Raw genomic sequence first — 21,917 nt, forward strand, 5'->3', positions numbered from 1 at the left:
TGAGTGGTACTAATTTTATATATTATTTCATCATGTGAATGAATATATTTGTTGAATTAGAAATTTCCTTTACATTAATTCTTCTGGATTAGAAATTTCCTTTACATTAATTTTTCTGGATTTATAAACAAGAAAAGTAGTCTTAATTTTCACTATGTTTCTCGCTTGATTATCTTATTTCCCAACTCATAGATTCTTTGTAAGCTATTACTCGCGAGGAGTTTCTATATATATATGTGTGTGTGTGTGTGTGTGTGTGTGTTATAAAACAAAGCAAAGAACTCAAGAAAACACAGAAAAGGTTGATGCGGCAAAGAGAAGCAAAAATGGCTTCTGGAATTGGCAGCGGAAAACACAAAGATAACGAGGGTTTTCTTATGGCCTTTTCCACGAAACTCCCTATGATTTTACTGATTTTTGTTTCTATTAAAATTTTGGAAATTGTTTTTTTAGGTCCAGAGGAAATGAGGAATGTGATATGTTTCTGTAGGTGGCCGGCTGCAAGAAAGGTGTGTAAAACTGTAAATTAGGGTTTTGGGTTTATATCAGATGGCACCCTATCGTTTCACTATTTTACAATTCAGCTAAAGTATTTGGGTTTTGGGCAGAACAAATTAAATTTATTTAGACTGCATCTAAACCCATTTTTGTCATCAATTAGATAATATAAATAGAAATTTGATAAGCCTAATAGTAATTATTTGTCCAAATTTATTTATATTGGTGCTAGGCCCATTTTTAGATTTCAAAATTAGATCATATAAATGAAAAATTGGTAAGATTAATAATAAAATTTATTTGGCTCAAGAATTTTTGAAAATAAATTTGGACTTATTTTATTAAATTAATTAAGTCTATTTTTATAAAAATTTTAATTTCAAAAAATAAGACCCAATAGAATTTTATTTAGAAGATGTAAAATTTAATCTTAAAAATTGAACCAATGATAAATTTAAAAGCCCAAATGTGCCCAAGCTAGTGGACACGAACAAGATCAAGTACTAGAAAGAGGAAGAAGGAAGATAGACATTGACTTGAAGCCCAATAGATATTAGGCTTAGCTTGTAGATTAAGTCAATTTTCCCTTTGGAAAATCATGAATTGAGATGTTTAATTGCTTTTATCTACATGCTATATTTGGTTGATAAAACGTTATGTCAATAGAATATGTGGTGCCACTCTATGCATCATAATACATGGCATCTATAGATTATGAATCAAGATATATATTATTTGATATTTGCATGCGCTTAATAATATTAAATTACAGTTACATCTAGATAATATTATTTTAGAAAGTAAGTAATTAACAATATAGGATATAATCTTTATATTGTTCAAAAGGAAAAACCAACTTTAAAATATTGAGTGGGAGACGAACAATTCAAGGTAAATTTTCCCACGGTCGCCATTGTTAGTTCAATAATAAAATGATATACATATCTCTACTTCATGATATGGTGTTGCTCCCTTCAAAGGGTATATATATTAGATATTTTATTTGATGAATTTCTTTAAAGATAAGATTGAAATATTTTCCAATTTCTTTATCACCCTAATAGGGTTTGCTTGAAACGAAACATACGTAGATTGAAACAGTAGTTATACACTCAAAAACAAAAAAAAAAAATTGTTATTAACCTTCCCAATAAAGCCCTTTTATCAAATTTTGGCCATTAAAAATAATAATAATTATTCATCATGTTTCGACATGAAAATAAATAATCTAATGGTTAATTGGGTCTAGTAAGTGTAGGCATGACTTCCCTATCGGATAGCTTGCCAAAGCGGTACTAGGTTATTGTTACAATAAAATAAAATGCATTTATGATTTTTTACATTTTAGATTATTTATTGTGAACATTATTTGTTTCAAAGTGTTGATGCGTGTATGTCTTATTTTCATAAAATGTCTTCCAACAACCCATTATTAATTTTTCTGATAAAAATGAACTCACAGGTGAAGATTATTTAGATTGGAAACCCAATCTATTTAATGTTCTCGCTACTAAAGGCTACAAAAATGTTCTGACCCAACCGTGCACCCCAGAACCAATGTTATACAATTATTGAAATCAGAGAGAGCATTATGAGTAATGTTGCGAAGCTAACAAAATGACTAAGTGTTATATATTGACTTCAATTTCTATCGAACTATAGAACAGACATCAAAGCACAGAAACAACCACTGAAAATATTGGCTAGTCTCCATTAGATGTTTGGACAGAATACTCATTTTGCCAGAAAAGCAGCATAAAAACATATAATTGATACCAAGATAAAAAAGGGCATAAGAGTTCGTGATCATGCCCTCAAATAATGGACTATTTGAATGAAATTGAGATTCTTGATGTTCAAATCGATGATTAAACAAAGATGAATAAAGTGATTAAATCTTTGCCTGATACATTCAAGGACTTTAAGGTTAGCTATGTCTTGAGTAATAAAGATATGACCTTAATTGAATTAATGTACAAACTACATGCTATAGAAGAATTTTATCATCGCAAGAAACTTCTTGAAAAATGATTCTCTTCAAGGCCTAGGTCTAAAGACAAGGATAAGCAGAAGAGAGTTGGGATAAGAAAATTGTCTGAGATGGCAAGCCAAAAGGCAAGTGCTACAAATGTGGACAGAAAAGTCATTAGAAGAAAGATTGCCCCAAGATTATTAAAATCAGGTATGGGAAATCTTTAAGTTTTCTAATTAGTTCATATTTCTATTAATTCATGAGATAGTATATTCTAATGTAACTGATCTTATTTGTGATTCATTTACTTGGTTTTAAGAATCCAATAGACTAAGTGAAGAAAGCTTTAGAACTGCAATTGAGGACATGCTAGCTTATATCAGCTGAGAAGACTTAATCAATTTTATGAGACTTTAGTTTTTGATATTTGTCTTTTTGTTCCAAACATTAGAGGAACTTAATTTCGGTGGCTTGTTATCAATAAGTTGGAGTACACTATTATTTTTGATTCCTCTGTTTATTATAGTTATTAGTTTTGGTATTTACAAAGACAATTTATATGACATAAGTCCATTGATCTATTCAAAGTAAGATATAATGATAAAGAGTATATGCATTATCTAAGAAAAAGAAATGTTTCTTCTAACCAATATTATTGCCTCTAATATTTATGTTGAAGTGATATAAAGATTTTATGAGAATGATCAATAATAGGCTTTTTTGGCCTATTGAAATTTATCATTGATACTCCACAAATCTTATTTAGAAAAATAATATGATAATTGACCTTTTTTCAGCTGAAGGAAAAACATAACATTGTATTGTATGACTTAATGCATACAAATGTATACAGACTAATCAAATTTACATGTTTGAAGAGGTTATGAGTATTCTATCAATCTTATTGATGACTATTCATTGTGTTTATATTTATCTAAATGCGTCATATTCTGTGACTTTTGAAATTCAAAAGAGTACATAGATAAGATAGATAAGCGACTAGATAACAGCATAAAAGAAGTTCAATCTAATCGTAGCAAAGAATATCTTTGTAGAAAATGAGAATCCATTTGATTATAAAATAGGATGATGAATCCCATTTACAATGAACAGTATAACATAATAGAGTTGTTAAACGAAGAAACAAGACTCTTTTGAATAAGATAAAATATATATTAAAGTGATTTATTATTTACCTTTCTAATTTCAGCTACCAGTATTTAAAACTGCATAGTCTATTGAACTTAGTTTCATCTACACTAATGCCTATTACTCCATTGAATTATAGAAATGGCACAAACATAGTTTTAGACAACTCTGTATTTGGAGTTCACTGGTATTTATACTAGAATCAAAGGCAGAAAACAAAATATACATGTATACCTATATATTACACCATTACACTATTGATTTCTAAACCTATATAGAATTTTATAAATGAAACAACATGTATATGCTTATCCTTCCACAGAGAGAGAGAGAGTCGTGGCCAATATTTAAGCTTTGATGAAGAGAATCCACAAATTGACACTACTACAAAAATGACTTTTACTTATACTTGTTTTCTGACACTTTATAAAAAGTGTTAATAATTGTGTACAAATACACCATTTTCCGTCTTTAATAAATAGGTATCATAAATTATTAATACTAATACTAAATATAAAAAAATTACCGACACAAAAGTATCACTGATTGAAAAATAATCGTTATAATTTGTTTAAGTGCATCTCGAACAACGGACTTCTAAGATTCAAAACTTTTTAAGTTTGGATCATAAACCCCTTGACCCTAGAATAACGATGCAAATGCTATATACAGAGGCGTAAGAATAATATAATAGCAAAATCAAAATCCCTAAATCTCAATCGAGATCCCTCTCCCCCATTTCATCGTATTGTCAATCGTAACTTAGAAAACAAACCCACCCCACGCTGCCGACATACCGCTAACATGCATCACTACTTTCGACAAGCCACTGCCATCATCTCCCATGCCCCAAAGTCTAGTCTCTGTAGCTTCTGCCATCATCAACACTCAGTCGTTCGTCACCGATAGCTGCCGTCATCACCCATGGGCTGTAACAGCTTCCAGCCATCATCAATACTGATTCGTTCGTCACTGCAATCGAGCTGCTGCCGTCGCTGCCGTTTTGCCTCAATCCCCGTTCAAGGTAAGCTTAAATGAATAACTGAGTTAACTTGAATATAGAAATTAGTAGGTAGATTAATAGCAGCAATCAGAGAGCTTATCATACAAAATTTTTGAAATGTCAAGGCTGAAATTGATTGTTCGACTTTTCTGAGCTAATTTATCCTAATCTAATTTGTTCAATTTTTCTGTTCGCACTACGTGTATATATGAATTTATACTGTTATTATTACTTATGCAGTACAATTATCTATTTTTAATTTCTTATTTGCTTTAGAAATTGATTGAAGTATTTTTTTGCTCTGTTACAGCCACTCCTTGGAAAGGCTACCGATGTGCTGAGCGGCTGTTTAGGAAACGCTTATAGGATGGCATTTTTAGTGAAGTTTATAAGAGGTTATTTGTTATTGCTTTGTTGATTCATTGTTTTGTTTACTTATGTGCTTATTGTTTGCACATTGAGGTGATGAGGTTGAGTAAATATGCTTTTGTTTAGTTTATGAGGTTTTAAGGGTTAGGTATATTATAGAAGATTAAATGTGTTGTGTGGGGTTGAGTGATGTGATGAGTTATTAAATTGATATATTAAGGACTGTGTTTTCTTTAATTGGGTATAAGAAGCCTTGCCAACTAGTAACCCTCTTCGGGAATGAGAGAATTGAGTCTTATAATAAAAAAACTTGCCTTCTTGATAAAACTTCCTGCTTTGTTAGTTGGATGTAAGATTTATGATTGAATTACTTTTCTGATCTTTAACCTTTTTTACTCTCTAGAGTCGAGACATAAAAATTGAAATCGAGAAGTCAAAAGTTCAATTTTTTTTCACAGCTAATGTGCTCATGCATCTAGTCTAAACATAAAATTAATGAATGATTTGATTGAACATTTCAAGAGTAGAAGTTTAAAGAGAATGCTCATGCATCTTGGTCCACACGATTGTCTAATTCATGTTTATCTCTTTATAAAAGAGATTGTTCAGAAACAGATGGTAATTATAACTCTCCAAGCTATTTACATAGTGAATCTCAAATACTTCATTTATATCCCACCATCTTAACACTATCTCTATTTGGCAACAAATTCAGAACTTTGGTGAACTATTTTTCTTAGTCATACACGAAGGTGAGACTTTGCAAGAAATAAAAGTTCGAATACAGGGGAAATTGCTAGTTCCAGATGAAGAGTTTGCTAAGGTTTATATTCCTTGGGACTGTATCATGTTTTCCTTAACCAAAGTTTATTTCCTTTGCTTCAATAGGACGTAGAAATATTATAATAGTAAAAAGTAAAGACTGGATGACTGGTCATTTGTTTTAGTAGAGCTGGATTTCAAGCATTTTTCGCATTATGCATCATGCAATTTTAGAACCACTCTTTTGGGCTTGTGAATGATTTGTAATGTTCAATAAATCATATTCTTTACCACATTATTCAGTAAAGAAAATTTCCTATTATTAGCATTGCTGATTTTTCTTTTCAAAAAATATGTTATTCATAGTATTACTATGTTTGTAGTTTTTCTTATTGGTGAATATAAATATGAGAAGACCCGATTTTGTACTAATTTTGTTATTATATTTCTCATTTGTAGTGGAAGTTTGCGTTCCTTTCTCTTGGTCGTCCATAGTACCTCCAGGACACTAACATTGTTTCTAGTCGTTTTCAGGTGCTATACGGTGATTTTGATTTATCACTGTTTGTACCTTTGTTAAAGCATACGTTAAGAAGTCACTGATTTCTATGTTTGTCATTTTGCAGTTTGTGTAGGAGTAATGCATCTGTGATTTGTAGTCATGAAGGTGATTGAATGTTCATTTGCTGCTGGGGTTCATTGATTCATTTTGACAAACACTTGGCCTGCACTTTTTAATACCGTCAAAGCTTTAAAGTGAAAAATGCAAACTCCAATTTGGGTTTTGTGATTTGGTTTAGTTTGGTATTTTGGTTTTTGATATTTTTGTTCATTTGGGAAATGAAAGGGAAATTTGCTAGTCTAGGGAGTAGTTACTTTGTGTTAAGTGGCCTTCTATTTCTATTTTCATGTCGGCTTGGTTAATTTCTTCACTAGATGCTTAAATGTTGATAATTTTTATTTTTCCTCTAAGTTCATTAAATATATTTTTTTCATTTTTTTTTCAATTGATGGCTTTTGGTCCAATCGATCATTGTTGAATGTGGGCACTATAAGTGCTATAGTGCTTGTTAACTTAATGTATTTGATCATATAGAATAGTATTGTTCACTTTAAATTTAAACAATGAAATAGATTACAAAAATATAAGTTATGCTTGCCAATTTCTAGACACCATTATTCATGTCTTGATTACCGAATACTGATGTATTTATTACTGAGTACTGATGTATTTATTAAGTGTTTTCTTTAATACTTGATAGAATACTTTTAGTGAAGCAATTTGTGATAATTGAGGGAAAATGAAGTATGAGCTTCATCATGGAATAGCAGGATTAAAAGAAGCAAGTTAAGGATTCATAAAAGGAAATTGTAGAATCTACATGTTGCCAAGTTAATTACAGCCTACAATAATGAGGTAATATATGAGTAATTTATAAGTGTTTTTGTTTCAAAATATTCAAGATTTATTTTCATGGTATACTAATTGATTTTATGCACTTGTTGGTGGAAAAAAAATGAAGTTGCCGATGGATATTGAGTGATCTTGTTGGGCTTTTGTCTTTTTTTGGTTGGAAACTTAATTTAGTAGTCATTAGTACTTGTTGTTAAGAGATTGTCGGAAATTTAATTTGGTACTTATGTTTGTCTTTTCAAATAGTGGTGTAGTTGAATTGTTTGAATTTAAGTGATGTATTTGGGATGTTTATTATATGAATTGTTGCAAGATATTTTATGTTTGATATATTTTGAGTTTTCTTTTGGTTGTACAACAAGCATGAAAAATATAATTAAAATAAAAATATATTATTAACTAAAAGCAGCATAACATTAATAAATATTAATAATTTTTTATATTATCAAGTCAATTTATGATATTATAGTCACATAAATTACTGACATGTAAATAGTATCATGAAACACTAATATCACCGAGTCGATATCTTAGTGATACTATAGTGAAATAAATTACTGACACAAAAATTACTGACACTAAAAATTAGTGTCAGTATATTCTAGTTTGAGCATTACTGACACAATTAATAAGTATCAATAAAATGGATTACTGACATTAAATTAGTATCAATAAATTCTAATTTTTTAGTATTGTGATTTAAAATAAAAATATAATTGTTTTATTAATCGAGTAAATGGATAAAAATTTTAACCTTAACTCGACTTGAAAATAATCATATTAACCTAGAGTCGATCTATTTAATAATCGTATTAATTTGATAATTCATACATAATTATTCATATTATATTCGCGTCATGTAAAAAGGTTGTAATTTGGTAGCTCTGATTCTCATGGCTTTTTTCTCTTAGCCCCTTTATCACTTCCTATATTATCAAGGGTTATAATATGAATATCATTTACATCGATAAAAGTGAACATTCAGTGACATTTACTCATCTTACTCATCTATTTATAGTGGCCAACCAGTGTTTATCCGTATTATTCTGGAAATGTAGGACACAAGTAATGCAACCAATCATCATCCTTCACATTTGCAATGTGTGTACTGATTAAAAATATTTTGGATGAAAGGCCTCAAAAGATCCACAGCTTGGATATGCCTACCGACTAAAAAAATAATAATTATGTTATTAATTAGATAAATAAGTTAAAAACTTTAATTTTAATTCAATACGAAAAAAAAAATTATGTTAATCTAGATTTAGCTCATTTAATATTTATATTAAATTTAATAATTCATACTTATTTATTCATGTTGAATTCATGTTAGATAATTATTTCGTGTTAAATTTATTAGCTCTAATTCTCGTGGCTTATTTCTCTTAGCCTTTTTATCGTTTAGTTATATACACTTCCTATATTATCAATATAATGGATTCCCCTTAGGTGCAACAGTGGCACCGTGCCACTGTTATACCTAGCCGTTGGATGCAGTTGGATGTCAGTGGATCCCACCAATCCAACTGCATCCAACGGCTAGGTGCATCTGTAGCACGGTGCCACTGTTGCACCGTAGCCTGATCCCAATATAATATGAATATCATTTAAATCGATAAAACTAAAGTGAATATTCAGTGACATTTACTCGTGTATTTATAGTGGCCAACCAATCTTTGCCCATATTAGGAAGTGTCAGAATAGGGCACATGTAATGCAATCAATCATTGTCCTTCACATTTTTCAATGTGTGTACTGATTAAAGATATTTTGGATGAAAGATCACAAAAGATCCACAGCGTGGATATACCTACCGACTAGTAAAATTCTATCTCCATTTTCCTGTTCATTTCAAATGGAGCTTCTTGGGATCTCCTCCTTGTTCATCCTTCTAGCTATTCTTCTCTCTGCCTTAACTTTGCTGAAGCTAGAGAGGAGATCAGAAACTAAAAACAGAGTCTCAAATCTACCACCAGGGCCGTGGAAATTACCTGTAATAGGAAACTTGCACCAGCTTGCTGGCTTCCTACCCCATCACCGACTAAGAGACTTAACCAAGAAATATGGACCCCTTATGCTCCTACAACTGGGGCAAGTTCCAGCCATTATTGTATCTTCCCCTGAAGTTGCCAAAGAAGTTATGAAAACGCATGATGTTATCTTTGCATCCAGGCCTCATTTTCCACCAGCACAAATCCTCTCTTATAATTATCGTGATGTTATCTTTTCACCATATGGCGATTCTTGGAAACAACTGCGAAAAATCTGTGTATCTGAGCTTTTGAGCGCCAAAAGAGTCCAATCTTTCCAATCGATAAGAGAAGCAGAGGTGTCTGATCTCATTAATTGGATTTCTTCGAAAGCTGGATCAGTTATTAACTTAACTGAGAAAGTTTACTCATTAATGTATGGTATCACTTCAAGGGCAGCCTTTGGAAACAGATCCAGAGACCAAGAAGCATTTGCCTCAGTTATAGGGGAAATAACAAAAGTGATGTCAGGTTTTAATATCGCAGATATGTTTCCTTCCGTTGGATTCCTTCAGTGGCTTACTGGAAACAAGTCTCGGGTGGAGAGGCTGCATCAAGAAGCTGACAGAATAGTTAAAAACATTATCAATGAACATAAGAAGCGCAAGGAAACATTGAAGATTTGCAAGATTGGTGATGATGAAGATCTGGTTGATATTCTGTTGAAAATTCAAGGGCGTGGAGATCTTGATTCTTCCTTGACTACAGACCACATTAAAGCAGTAATCTTTGTGAGTAACTATGCATTTAATATCATCAATTCCATTTTGTTTTTCATTATGTTGTTTCTTTTATTGTTAGTCGAGTGTTATGTGATAAGATGAGCAGGGGCGTGGGCCCCACAACCTCCAAACGAGGGCGTGCTCTGTGCCCTCCATGTGCACAGAGCACGCCCTTAGTTAGCACCTCATTTAAAATTTAATACAATTCTAAAAATTTATATAGTAATATAGTAATATAGAACATTGCAACTATAATACACATTAATAATAAATTTATTTATTACAAATTATCCTCGTCAAAGACTCCTTAACAATATTTCATATGTTAAAAATATTGTATAATAGTTTCATTATTAATACAATTAAAAACATTTTCTCCAATATACACAACTAATTTATCACTTAATTTTTTCTTAAAACCTGTTTATAATATTGAAAATACTCATATGATGCAGCACAAATAGCAAACATAATTACATCATAAAATTAGGGATTTTGAAACTAGATAAAAAATCAATTGGAAAAATTAAACATTAGAACTAGTTAGGCTTACAACTTAGGAATTAATGTTAAAAGACTAAATAATTGCACAAAAGTTACTTTTGATTTAGGGAAGTAGGATAAAATCCATACATTACTCCATGACAAACGAAAAAAACAATTGTGCTTCGTTCAAAGCATTAGAAAGAGACGGAAAAGAAAAAAAAAAAAGTAAAGTAAAATTCTTTTTTTAAATTTTTTTGATTCTATCTTAATAATCTTTTTTCTTTAGTTAAGTTTTATAACGTTTTAATGATTAATCATATTAATTAGAATTAGACAGTTAAGTTAGGGCCAACATGAAATCTTTTAAAATTAACCATTGCACTTTCTCAATTTTATAATTTAGCTGAGGCACTTTCTTAAATAATAAATCAGATATATTTTTTCCCCAATAATCATTATAAAAAATAAAAAGCGAGCTGGGGCATTCCTATACTAGATTACGTCCCTGAAGATGAGTGACACCATATAATTATCTGGACTAACTCATATGCATAAACCCCTTTCAGGACATTTTTGCTGCTGGGAGTGAAACATCTGCTACGACTGTGGATTGGGCAATGTGTGAAATGATGAGAAATCCAAGGGTGATGAAAAAGGCACAAGCTGAGGTGAGAGAAGTATTTCATAGAACAGGAAAGGTTAATGAAACTAGCATTGATGAAATGAAATTTTTTAAGCTATTTGTTAAGGAGACTTTGAGATTACATCCTGTTGCTCCGTTGCTACTTCCAAGAGAATGTGGAGAGAGATGTCAAATTAATGGATTTGACATTCCTGTGAAAACTAAAGTTTTTGTTAATGCATGGGCGATTGGAAGAGATCCCAAGTACTGGACTGAACCTGCGAGCTTTATTCCAGAGAGGTTCCTCGATCATTCTATTGACTACAAGGGTACTAATTTTGAATTCATACCATTTGGAGCTGGTAGGAGGATATGCCCTGGAATTTCATTTGGTCTGGCCAGCGTGGAACTTCCACTGGCGATGCTATTATACCATTTTGACTGGAAACTACCAAATGGCATGAAGCATGAAGATTTGGACATGACCGAGGCCTTTGCCACGACAGTAAGAAGAAAACAAGATTTGTGCATGATTCCTATTCCTTACCATCCTTCATCTGTTGCATAAGAAACTAAAGGAAAATTTTATTATTATTCTTATTAGTATTTGTTATCAACTGTCTCTGAAACTCTTTTTGTTTTTGTAGACCTTTGCTGGTTCCTGAGATTTAAATTCATGGTGTGCACTTTTGTTTCTCTCTGTCTTACTCTCTCCATAAGTTTTACTTTTTTTTGGATAAAATAAACAGCTAATATTTTCATGATTGATGATTTTGGGCTGAGTGCGACACCCTGCCTTAATCTCCAAATTCAAAAAACCCCTAATGAAGACATCGTCCTTTCCATGAGTATTGCCATCCGTCCATTCAAGCGTTCCAATTTTTTGTAACTGGGGTCTTTTTAAATTTCATTCTCTTGGACATACTTTGTGGCCCCTTTCCACTTGAGATAGACAGAGATTCTGTCCAAGAAAGTCCTTACGATTTTACATTCTGAAATTGATCCACAAATTTTACAAAGTTAGTGCAATGTGAAATCAAATTTCAGCACTTAAAACAAAATATCCTCTTCCATATTCCATGCTTGATAGTGTTGGTGGATCGAAGTCAGTAGAGAGGGAGCCAATGTTGCTTAATTTCTCTTCTAAGTTATCCAGATGATGCCACTTTGGTTCAAAGTAGATTTCAGGCTCTGCCTGGATTTTTATTGCAAAAGTGTATGGGTTGAGCAATTATTAATATTATGATGACTACGACTTTCAGAGAAATATAAATATAATAATAAATAAATGCAAAGAAAAATTTGAACACATTACTTAACGTGATTCGGCGTAAAGTCTACGTCCACAGTTAAAGACTAAAAGATAAATTTACCAATAAATGAGAGTTACAAAATTAAGAATTACTATTAAAACCTAATAATCCAATAATTGTTGTTAGTTGTGTTATATAAATAATCAGTTGTAAAGATAATCAGTTAAATATTTGATAAAATTTATTTGTAAAAGTGCTGTGAGTTTTAAAAGTTGTCTTATGTGTTTCATAAATATTACTATTAAACTGCTGTAAGATTACAAATGACAATAATGGACATCATGTTAAATGAAATATCTTTCTCCATCAACTAGATATTTCATACTCATACCGTATTATAAAAAAATCTTTGACTTTGTTTTTTCATAAGCATGATAACTATTGTAAGCTAAAAAAAAAAGCACTTATAAAATTTATATTATTTTTTTTTCTATGTTATAGAAAATGATAAAGATTCCCTTTGCTTATCTCTTAAAACTTCATAAACAACAACTAGACCTCTTAGATTTGCTCAAATGTATATGTAGCCATGTAGACTCTCATGACACACCAAATTTATTTTAATTATCAAATAAAATATAATTTTTTTCAAATTATTCTGAATATTAAAAAATTCTTTTATTATTAACCAATTTTCAAAAAATTATTTTATTAAATATTTGATAATTCCATTTCAAAAAATAGTTTGGAAGTGAGTATTAATTTTTTTATTTTTTATTTAATTTAATTTAATAATAATAATAATTATTATTATTATTTTATTTTGCCGCATTAGGCCTTCCGCATTCCTGTATGTTGAGTTTAGTTCACAAAAGTGTTGTTTAATACTACAGAAATAAATTAATTCTTTTAAGCTTATCTCATCAAAATGAATCAAAGAAAAAAGTTCCGTTGAAGTTAATGATGTATATTAACTTTCTTCACTTATCTCATCTACGTATATTAACTTTCGCCCAGTAGAGTCATTGAAAGTAGGTAGTGGCCGACCCAAAAAGTTATAAGAATAAAAGAAAAAATTATTTTGGGTTTCTAATTAGTTTCTGTTAAATTTATTAAAGTAGCTTCCATAACATAAGAACTATAAAAGCCTACACTTTAATAAAAACAAAAACAGCCACTGACATTTTCTATTCTCCAAGATAGCACTAATTCTTCCAGTTTCTATATACAGTAATAGTAAAGAAAATATTTTCAGTAATGAAATTCATTGGAAATCATCTTTGGAATCAGATGGGAGATGAACGAACGAATGATAATTTATAAAATAATACATCTTATAGTATTAATAATTAGTTTATTGAATAAAATTTTCAAAATATGAAAATGTGTCGAGAACAATTATAAATGTATTGACAAATATTTTATATAATGAAAGCTTTAGTTTTCACATTTTACTATTATCTAATTTAGTTTCGGGTAAATTATTTTTCTGAATATACCACTCAAAGTAGTGAATTTTGTTGTACTCTTTTCATTTAATGAATTTTATTGTCTTTTAAAAAAAAAAGAAAAAGGAAAAAGAAAAAAAAAAGAAAAGAAAGCAATGACTAATGATCTCCCAACTCTCAAGGATCAAAAAGTACCAAATTTAACAGCCGCCGCAAATGAAAACAAAATTTTCATTAAATAGCTATGAGTTTGAGTGAACCCTACAATCCATGTAAAAAAAATCACCTACTTTTAATTGCTGAATAGACTTTTTACAGAAATTGCAAAAATTGGTAGTTCGAAATTCCTCACTACTGATACCATATATATCACATCATTGAAAGTAGTGATTATTACTATGGTCAAGTAAAATGAGATGGGAAATTGAAGATAAGAGCTTGCAATTTGCAAGTTAAGTCATGCAAGTCCGAAAGCGATTGTCAAGAGACTAAAATGTCCCTTTATCAATGTGCCGCTAAGTATACCCCATTGAAAGATATTAAAAATTGTGTATCGTTTCTATTAACACTCACTTTGACTAGGTATTTGCATCAATTATTTTTGAACGAGTATGAAAAATCTTTTCCTGATTACCCCAAAAAGAAGCAGGTTATTGACCTCTAAATAATGCTATTTAGAACCAATTGGTAAGAAGTCAATGATTTCGTTTTTTCATAAACATCATAGCTGTCGAAAGAAAAAAAAAAGCACTTATGAAATTTACATTATTATTTTTGTTTTATGGAAAATGGCAAAGATTCCTTCTATTTATCTCTTAAAACTTGGAAAAGAATATTTAGACCTTTCAGGTTTGCTTGAATGTATATATAGTCATGTAGACCCTCACATAAATGAACATACACCACTTGTTTTAATTATTAAATGAAATATACATTTTTCAAATTATTTAATATTAGAAAATTATTTATTAAATTTTCCATAATTCTGTCTCAAGAACAGTTTGGGCGTGAGTATTAAATTTTACATTCTTTTTTTTTTTTTTGTGCATTAGGCCTTTTGCGTTCCTGTATGTGGCTTAGTTCATAAGAGTGTTGTTCAATGGAAAGGATTTTACTACAGAAATAAATTAACTTCTTTTAAGGTTATCCTATCAGAATGAATCAATGAAAAAGGTTCCATTGAAGTTAATGATGTATGTTAACTTTCTTTACCTATTCTGCACAATGTATTGCATTCGGTTCAATTGTTGGTTGCACATCTCTAATGGTTTGAGGCTCACGTATTTGCAGGTGAAAGTTTTCATGTAAAAGTACTGTTTCTGATAGGAACCGAAAGTTTTCATGTACAAGTACTCTATTCATTGATTGTTTATCTTAGTTTGGGGTCTATTACACTTTTTGTAATTTATGTTACCTTCTTTTCTGGAATAACAATTGGATTTAGTAACTCACGGTTTTGATGAAGATTCTTCATATTCAACTAATATTTGGATTAATCTTTTCTTAAGTTTCTGATAGATGGGTGGATCGCCCATGATGGGCCAACCCGACCCGATCCGTATATGGTAAGCTAAAAGGAATTTAGATCTATTACAAATAAATGTAGGTAATTAAAAACTAAAAATTAACAGCTTACTTAATTTTTTCGAAAATACTGTTCACATTTACTGTTTATTATTACTTTTCACGATTACTGTTCATCCGCGTAAAAAATATTAATTTTCCAAAACACAATAAAATGCAGAAAATAAATGACACGAAGATTTTTACGTGGTTCGGATTAATCAATTCTACATCTACGAGGCCACGCCCAGATGAAAAGCAATTCACTAAGTTGAGATGTTACAACCTATGTATTTACCAAACTTAAGACTCTCACTTACAATTTATCAGTATACAGTTTACTCAACCTTAGACTAAATATGCTTCTCTTGAATAATTGCTATCCCTCTTGATCCACGATCCTCAAGGCACTTCGCAAAGTGATCAATAACAATTCTTCAATTCTTCAATTCTTCAACGTCTAGTGATACAAGATCCACATAGACTCTCCACAGAGATGAAAAGAAGATAATAAATAAATCAACACAACATTATGCGCCAAATCTAGATTTTCTAGGGAGGAGGCCGAATTTAGCTTCTTTACTTTATGCTGTGCTGTGCGATCAAACTTCAATTGTGAAATACTTCCCTTTATATAGGCACTAGAGTTTCACCAAAATAGCAAGTCTTAAAAGACTTGGATTCTTTCCAAATAAGAGTTTATTTCCTCTTATAATTTCTATGAATCTGAATATGAATGAATGTGATCTTCTTACCTTACTTGTCTCCCAAGAAATATCTAGAGCATTTAATGACTTCCTATTTGAACCAACTTCTTACTCTAAATAGATCTCATGCGCCAATTATAGAATCCCACCATTAATTTGTTAACATTTATGTATTTATAATGTTGATTTTGATGATAACAAACAAAATTAAGAATGATTAACCTTTTAAAAGCTCAAGTTATTTTTCATGCTTTTTAAATAAATCATTTTCTTCATATTATAAAGGTTTTATATTTAATGAAAAATGATTTTATGAAATTGATTGTTTTTCAAGTTTATGATATAATTGAAAGTATTGCTTGAAATTATGAAAATGGACTTGTTTGAAAAGTTTCATAAAGTTCTAGGCCATAATTTTATTATTGAAAGTTTTAGGGCAAAAATATAATTTTAGAAAATAATTTACTGTAGCAATCACTGTAGCAGCTAGTTTTCAGCTCCAACTATAAATAAACTCAATCAAATTCAAACAAGGGTGGATCACAACATTATCATTGAGCTTGTAATCGAGAATACAACATTCATTGAGCTTTAAATTCGTTTTTGATTAATTTATTCACACATTGAGCATAGATTTGTAATCATATATTTTGTGTGAGAGAAAAATACATTTGTAATCTTTGTTTTGAGTGATTGTAAGTGTTGTGATACACTTAGGTTAAGAGATTGGGGATAATCTCTTGGTGTAAAGGTTGATTGACACCTGTGAAGTCAATTATAAGTGTTCTTGAAGCCTTAGGAGGCTTGGATAGTGAAATCCTCAAGCCGGGTGAGCTTGGAGGCGTAGACATAGGCGGGGATTGCCGAACCACGTAAAAAGCATTGTGTTTGCTCTCTCTACCCTTACTATTTTACTATTATGCTTTATTAAATTTATTGTTTTTTATTTCATTAAGGGAATAGATTGAATTGTTGTGCGAATTGTATTGCATAAGTTTCAAAATCCCAATTCACCCCCCTCTAGGGTTGCTTATGAAGAGTTTGGAGTGACAAATTTGCTAAAGATCAACTCCAAATGCTCGCCAAGATCACGAATCAAACAACTAAGACGCAGAAAGAACCAACCTCAGAACAAATCACTGAAAAACTTTAGAACTAAAAAGAAGAACTTAAAAAACTAGCAACAAAGACAAATAAATTAACGTGGTTCAGTTAACTTTCACTAACTTACATCCATGGGAAAAATCAAAACCAAGTTTATTGATTTATCAAAGACGATTATAGAGAATTTCCAAAGCTAATAATAGAGTCTTTCTTGAAGCTTTCTCATAAGGCTTCTAAACACTCAATAGCTCTCACGCACAAGGATAAGTTATTTATAACAGCTTCTTCAATAAACCAAAATGAACCCAGAAACTCACGTGATTGGCATGTGCTATAACAGATTCATAACGACTTTGAGCAGCTTATTCGAGCACATGATTCTCTCGTGCTTTACTTAAACCCAAAACGACGTTCAACTTAGTTGTTCCAGAGATAAGAGAATGTTGCTCTTCAAAACGCAATACCAGCTAGTCGTTTCAAACATCTAGATTTTCTTCACAACACAACAATTCTCCACCTTAAGCAAATCACCTTTGATCAAGATTTCACCAACCTGAGTATTCTAGGAATTACTCAGTCCAGCTTTGTCCAATCAACTCTTGAACTTAGCTGTAGGGACGACCTTAGTAAGCATGTCAGCTGGATTGTTGTCAGTGTGCACTTTCACCATACTAATCACACCTTTCGAAATTACATTTTTAATGAAATGCAACTTGATATCTATGTGCTTAGTTTTCTCATGGTGTGCTGGGTTCTTGCTCAGGTAGATTGCACTTGAGCTGTCATAGTGAACTTTAACAATCTCTTGCTTTATTCCCAGTTCAGCTACCAAACCTTTCAGTCACAAGGCCTCTTTGACAGCTTTTGTTGCAGCTGTATATTCAGCCTCTGTTGTTGAAAAGCAACAACATGCTGCAGGCTTGCCCTCCAGTTGACTAGGCATCTATATAGGAAAAACAGATAACCTGTAAGAGATCTTCTCCTGTCTAAGTCCCCAGCAAAATCTGAATCAACAAAACCACAGAGTCCAGCTTCCTTTCCAGATGATTTTCCATATACCAGACCATAACCTTAAGTCCCTTTCAAATACCTCAGTACCCATTTCACAGCCTTCTTGTGTTCTTTACCAGGTGAAACCATAAACCTACTCACAACACTTAAGGCATGTGCCAAGTCAGGTCTTGTAAGTACCATTGCATACATCGTGCAACAAACAACATTTACATAAGAAACTTTTGTCATTTCACATCTTTCTTCATCTGTTCTAAGACATAGTGAACAAGATAACTTGAAGTGAGATGCTAGAGGGGTCACTACTGATTTGCTGCTTTACATCCCAAATGATTCAAGTACCTTTTCCATATACTTCCTCTGAGAAAAAACATGGTACCATTTCTTCTGTTCCTTATAATTTCCATACCCAATATCTTCTTAACTGGGCTCAAATCCTTCATATGAAATTCTGAATTGAGCAGTTGCTCCAAGGCTTCAATCTCATCTCTTTCACTACAAGCAATCAGCATGTCATCTACATATAATAGCAGATATATGTAGCTACCTGATTTTACCATTTTATAGTAGACACACACATAACCATAAGTAATCATAAACTCATCAAATCTAAGATACCACTGCTTGGGTGATTGTTTCAACCCATACAGTGACCTTTTCAATAAGCATACATAATCAGCTGACTTTGGATCAATATACCCTTTAGGCTGTGTCATCAAGATTTCCTCATTTAGTCTTCCATGTAGAAAAACTATCTTCACATCGAGTTGATCAAGCTCCATGTCATTTACAGCTGTAAAGCCAGTAGTACTCTTATTGAAGCATGCCTAACTACTGGTGAGAACACCTCTTTAAAATCCACTCCAACCCTCTGAGTATATCCCTTAGCTACTAACCTAGCTTTGAATCTTCTAGGTTTAGTAGCTTTTATTCAATTTTTGATTCTGAAGATCCATTTACAGCCAACAATTATTCTATTTCCAGGTATTTTCACAAGCTCCCATGTATTGTTCTTCTTTAGTGAGGAGATTTCTTCATCCATAGCATTCTTCCATTCATCTTTGTATGAACTTTGGATAACCTCCTTGGAAGTCTTGGGTTCATCCTCATTAATTTAATGAGATGCTGTCAGGGCATAGGCTATCAAGTCTGCATATCCATATCTCTGCGGTGCTCTAATTTTTCTTTTTTCTCTGTCCCTTGTCAGTTGATATTCCTCATGCTGAACTTCTGTCTGCCTTACTTGATCATCTTCCTGTCATAAAAAACATGATCAGTATCATCTTTATCTCCTGAAGTTTCCTTACTGTATGGCTCCACCTCAAACTGAACTTTGGTCTTATTCTTCTCCTTTTGTGCATATGTATTTGTAGGCTTTTTAGGTTTCTTTGTATCTAATGTAGCTTTTTCATTAAACGCTACATTCCTACTGATTATGCACCTGGGAGGATTAAGATATGTGCATCACAATTTGAACCCTTTAACACCGTCAGGATACCCAATCAACTGCCCCTTAAGGGCTCTTGGAGCCAATTTCCCTTGGCTGACATGTGCATATGCTGGACATCTAAAGACTTTGAGATTGTTATAATTTGCTGGTTTTCAATGCCATTAACCAGGTAGCTAGCTGCTAACAATGTCTCAACCCACTGACCTTTTGGAAGTTGTGACTGAATCAGCATGCTCCTGACTTTGTCCATCAGGGTTCTGTTCATTCTCTCGGCTAGACCATTTTATTGAGGTGTCAACCTCACAGTTCTATGCCTTGCAATGCCATGATCTGCATAGAATCTATCAAACTCATGATTGCAAAACTCAAGGCCATTGTCAGTTTTGAGTTTCTTTACCTTCAGACCAGTTTGATTTTCAACCAGGGATTTCCATTCTTTGAATTTTCCAAATACCTGATCTTTGTGCTTCAAGACATAAACCCAGACTCTCCTTAAATAATCATCAGTTATGGACAAAAAATAATTGTTACCACCTAGTGACATTATCTGTGCAGGTCCCCATAGGTCTGAGTGTATATATTTAAGGATGCCTTTGGTTGAATGAACTGATTTGTTAAAATTATTCCTAGTTGCTTTGCCTAAGACACAGTCTTCACAAAAATCTAATTCTAAAATCTGTTCAGCTCCTAGAACCTCTTGCTTCTGTAGTTCTTTTAATCCCTTTAAGCTCATATGTCCTAATCTTAAGTGCCACAGTAAGGTTTTATCATTTCCTGAGCTAATTGACACTCCTGACAATCTTGTTATGGCCTCACCATCCAAGACATATACCCCATTTCTTTTATGACCTTTCATAAAAACCCCATCATCATTTGAGATCCTCAACTCACCAGATTCAAGCTTAATACTAAACACCATTTGGTCAAGCATACCCAGGGATATTATGTTCCTTTTGAGTTCAGGAACATATCTAACCTCCATTAATTCCCTTATTGTACCATCATGCAACTTAAGGTTTACATTTCCTATCCCAACAATTTTACATACAGCATTATTACCCATCATTACCTTTCCCCTATTAGTCTCATGATAGTTTGATAGGTAATCTTTCAAGGGACACATATGAAATGTACAACATGAGTCTAGAATCCAGGTACCTTTTTGCACATGCTTTGTAGCCACACATACTCCTTTTCCTTAGCAGTTGCTGTAGCTCCACTCTGCTCCCTTTTCTTATTTTTTTTAATTCTGGGCAATCTTTCTTAAAATGTCTTTCTTTATGACACTGGAAACACTTCTTGCTTTTGGGATTTTGATTATTATTTCCTTGCTTCTTTTTCTTTCCATCATGCTTATCAGTTTTAGCCTTAACATCTAATACTTTACTAGAATTTATATTCCTTGACTTCTCTTGCAGCCCTTTAGTATTCAGAGCAGCCTTAACTTCATCCAGTGACAAAGTTTGCCTCATATACATAAGTGCATTAACAAAGTTAGAATATGAAGGTGGAAGAGAACTCACCAGAAGCAATGCTTTGCCTTCATCATCTAAACCTTCATCAATGATTTCCAGTGTATCACAGACTTTGTTGAATTCATCTATATGGCCTTTAAGAGATGATCCATCAACCATTTTGAGCGTGAACATCATTTTCTTGATGTAAAGCCTACTGGCTAGGGATTTAGTCATATACACATTTTTAAGCTTTGCCCACAAGTCAACAACTATTTTTTCTTTTGCAACTTCCCTGATTACAGAGTCCCCAAGACTCAAGAATATGGTACTCCTTGCTTTCTTGTCAATTCTAGCAGCCTGCTGTGGTGTTAGTGATGAAGAGGATGACGAGGCTTCTTTTCCTTCTTTCTTGGTTATTGGTTCTAAATCATCACTCAGCCCTTGAGTGATCAATAATGCCTCCATCTTGACCTTCCACATGTTGAAGTCATTCTTCCCAGTGAACTTCTCCAGATTGATCTTTGAAGCAACCATACTTGTGTCTGATTTGTAGTCCAGGCTCTGATACCAATTGAAGAGTTTGGAGTGACATATTTGCTAGAGATCAACTCCAAATGCTCGCCAAGATCACGAATCAAACAACTAAGACGCAGAAAGAACCAACCTCAGAACAAATCACTAAGAAACTTTAGAACTAAAAAGAAGAACTTAAAAAACTAGCAGCAAAGACAAACGAATTAACATGGTTCAGCTAGCTTTCACTAGCTTACATCCACGAGAAAAATCAGGACCAAGTTTATTAATTTATCAAAGACGATTACAGAGAATTTCCAGAGCTAATAATAGAGTCTTTCTTGAAGCTTTCTCATAAGGCTTCTAAACACTCAATAGCTTTCA

The 21,917-nt window shown here is 32.1% G+C and overlaps 1 protein-coding gene and 1 long non-coding RNA gene across 3 annotated transcripts; both read left to right on the plus strand.

The window, feature by feature from the left end:
* The first annotated feature begins 4,232 nt into the window (after positions 1-4,232).
* Positions 4,233-6,833, plus strand: LOC112097906. 2 transcript variants are annotated; one of them, XR_002905278.1, is made up of 4 exons: positions 4,233-4,643; positions 4,933-5,017; positions 6,213-6,287; positions 6,380-6,833. It is a non-coding gene; the product is annotated as an uncharacterized LOC112097906 (long non-coding RNA). The 2 variants fall into 2 exon arrangements; XR_002905277.1 differs by having other exon boundaries at positions 6,213-6,833.
* A 2,054-nt stretch (positions 6,834-8,887) lies between these two features.
* On the plus strand, positions 8,888-11,727 carry LOC18033470 (cytochrome P450 71D11). The gene is made up of 2 exons (XM_006421075.2): positions 8,888-9,928; positions 10,972-11,727. Exons 1-2 carry the CDS (start codon positions 8,942-8,944, stop codon positions 11,593-11,595), a joined length of 1,611 nt encoding a protein of 536 aa, XP_006421138.2. The 5' UTR covers positions 8,888-8,941; the 3' UTR covers positions 11,596-11,727.
* The last annotated feature ends 10,190 nt before the right edge of the window (positions 11,728-21,917 follow it).

Source organism: Citrus clementina, unplaced genomic scaffold, assembly GCF_000493195.1.
Source record: "Citrus clementina cultivar Clemenules unplaced genomic scaffold, Citrus_clementina_v1.0 scaffold_9, whole genome shotgun sequence".
NCBI classification, from domain to species: Eukaryota; Viridiplantae; Streptophyta; class Magnoliopsida; order Sapindales; family Rutaceae; genus Citrus; species Citrus x clementina.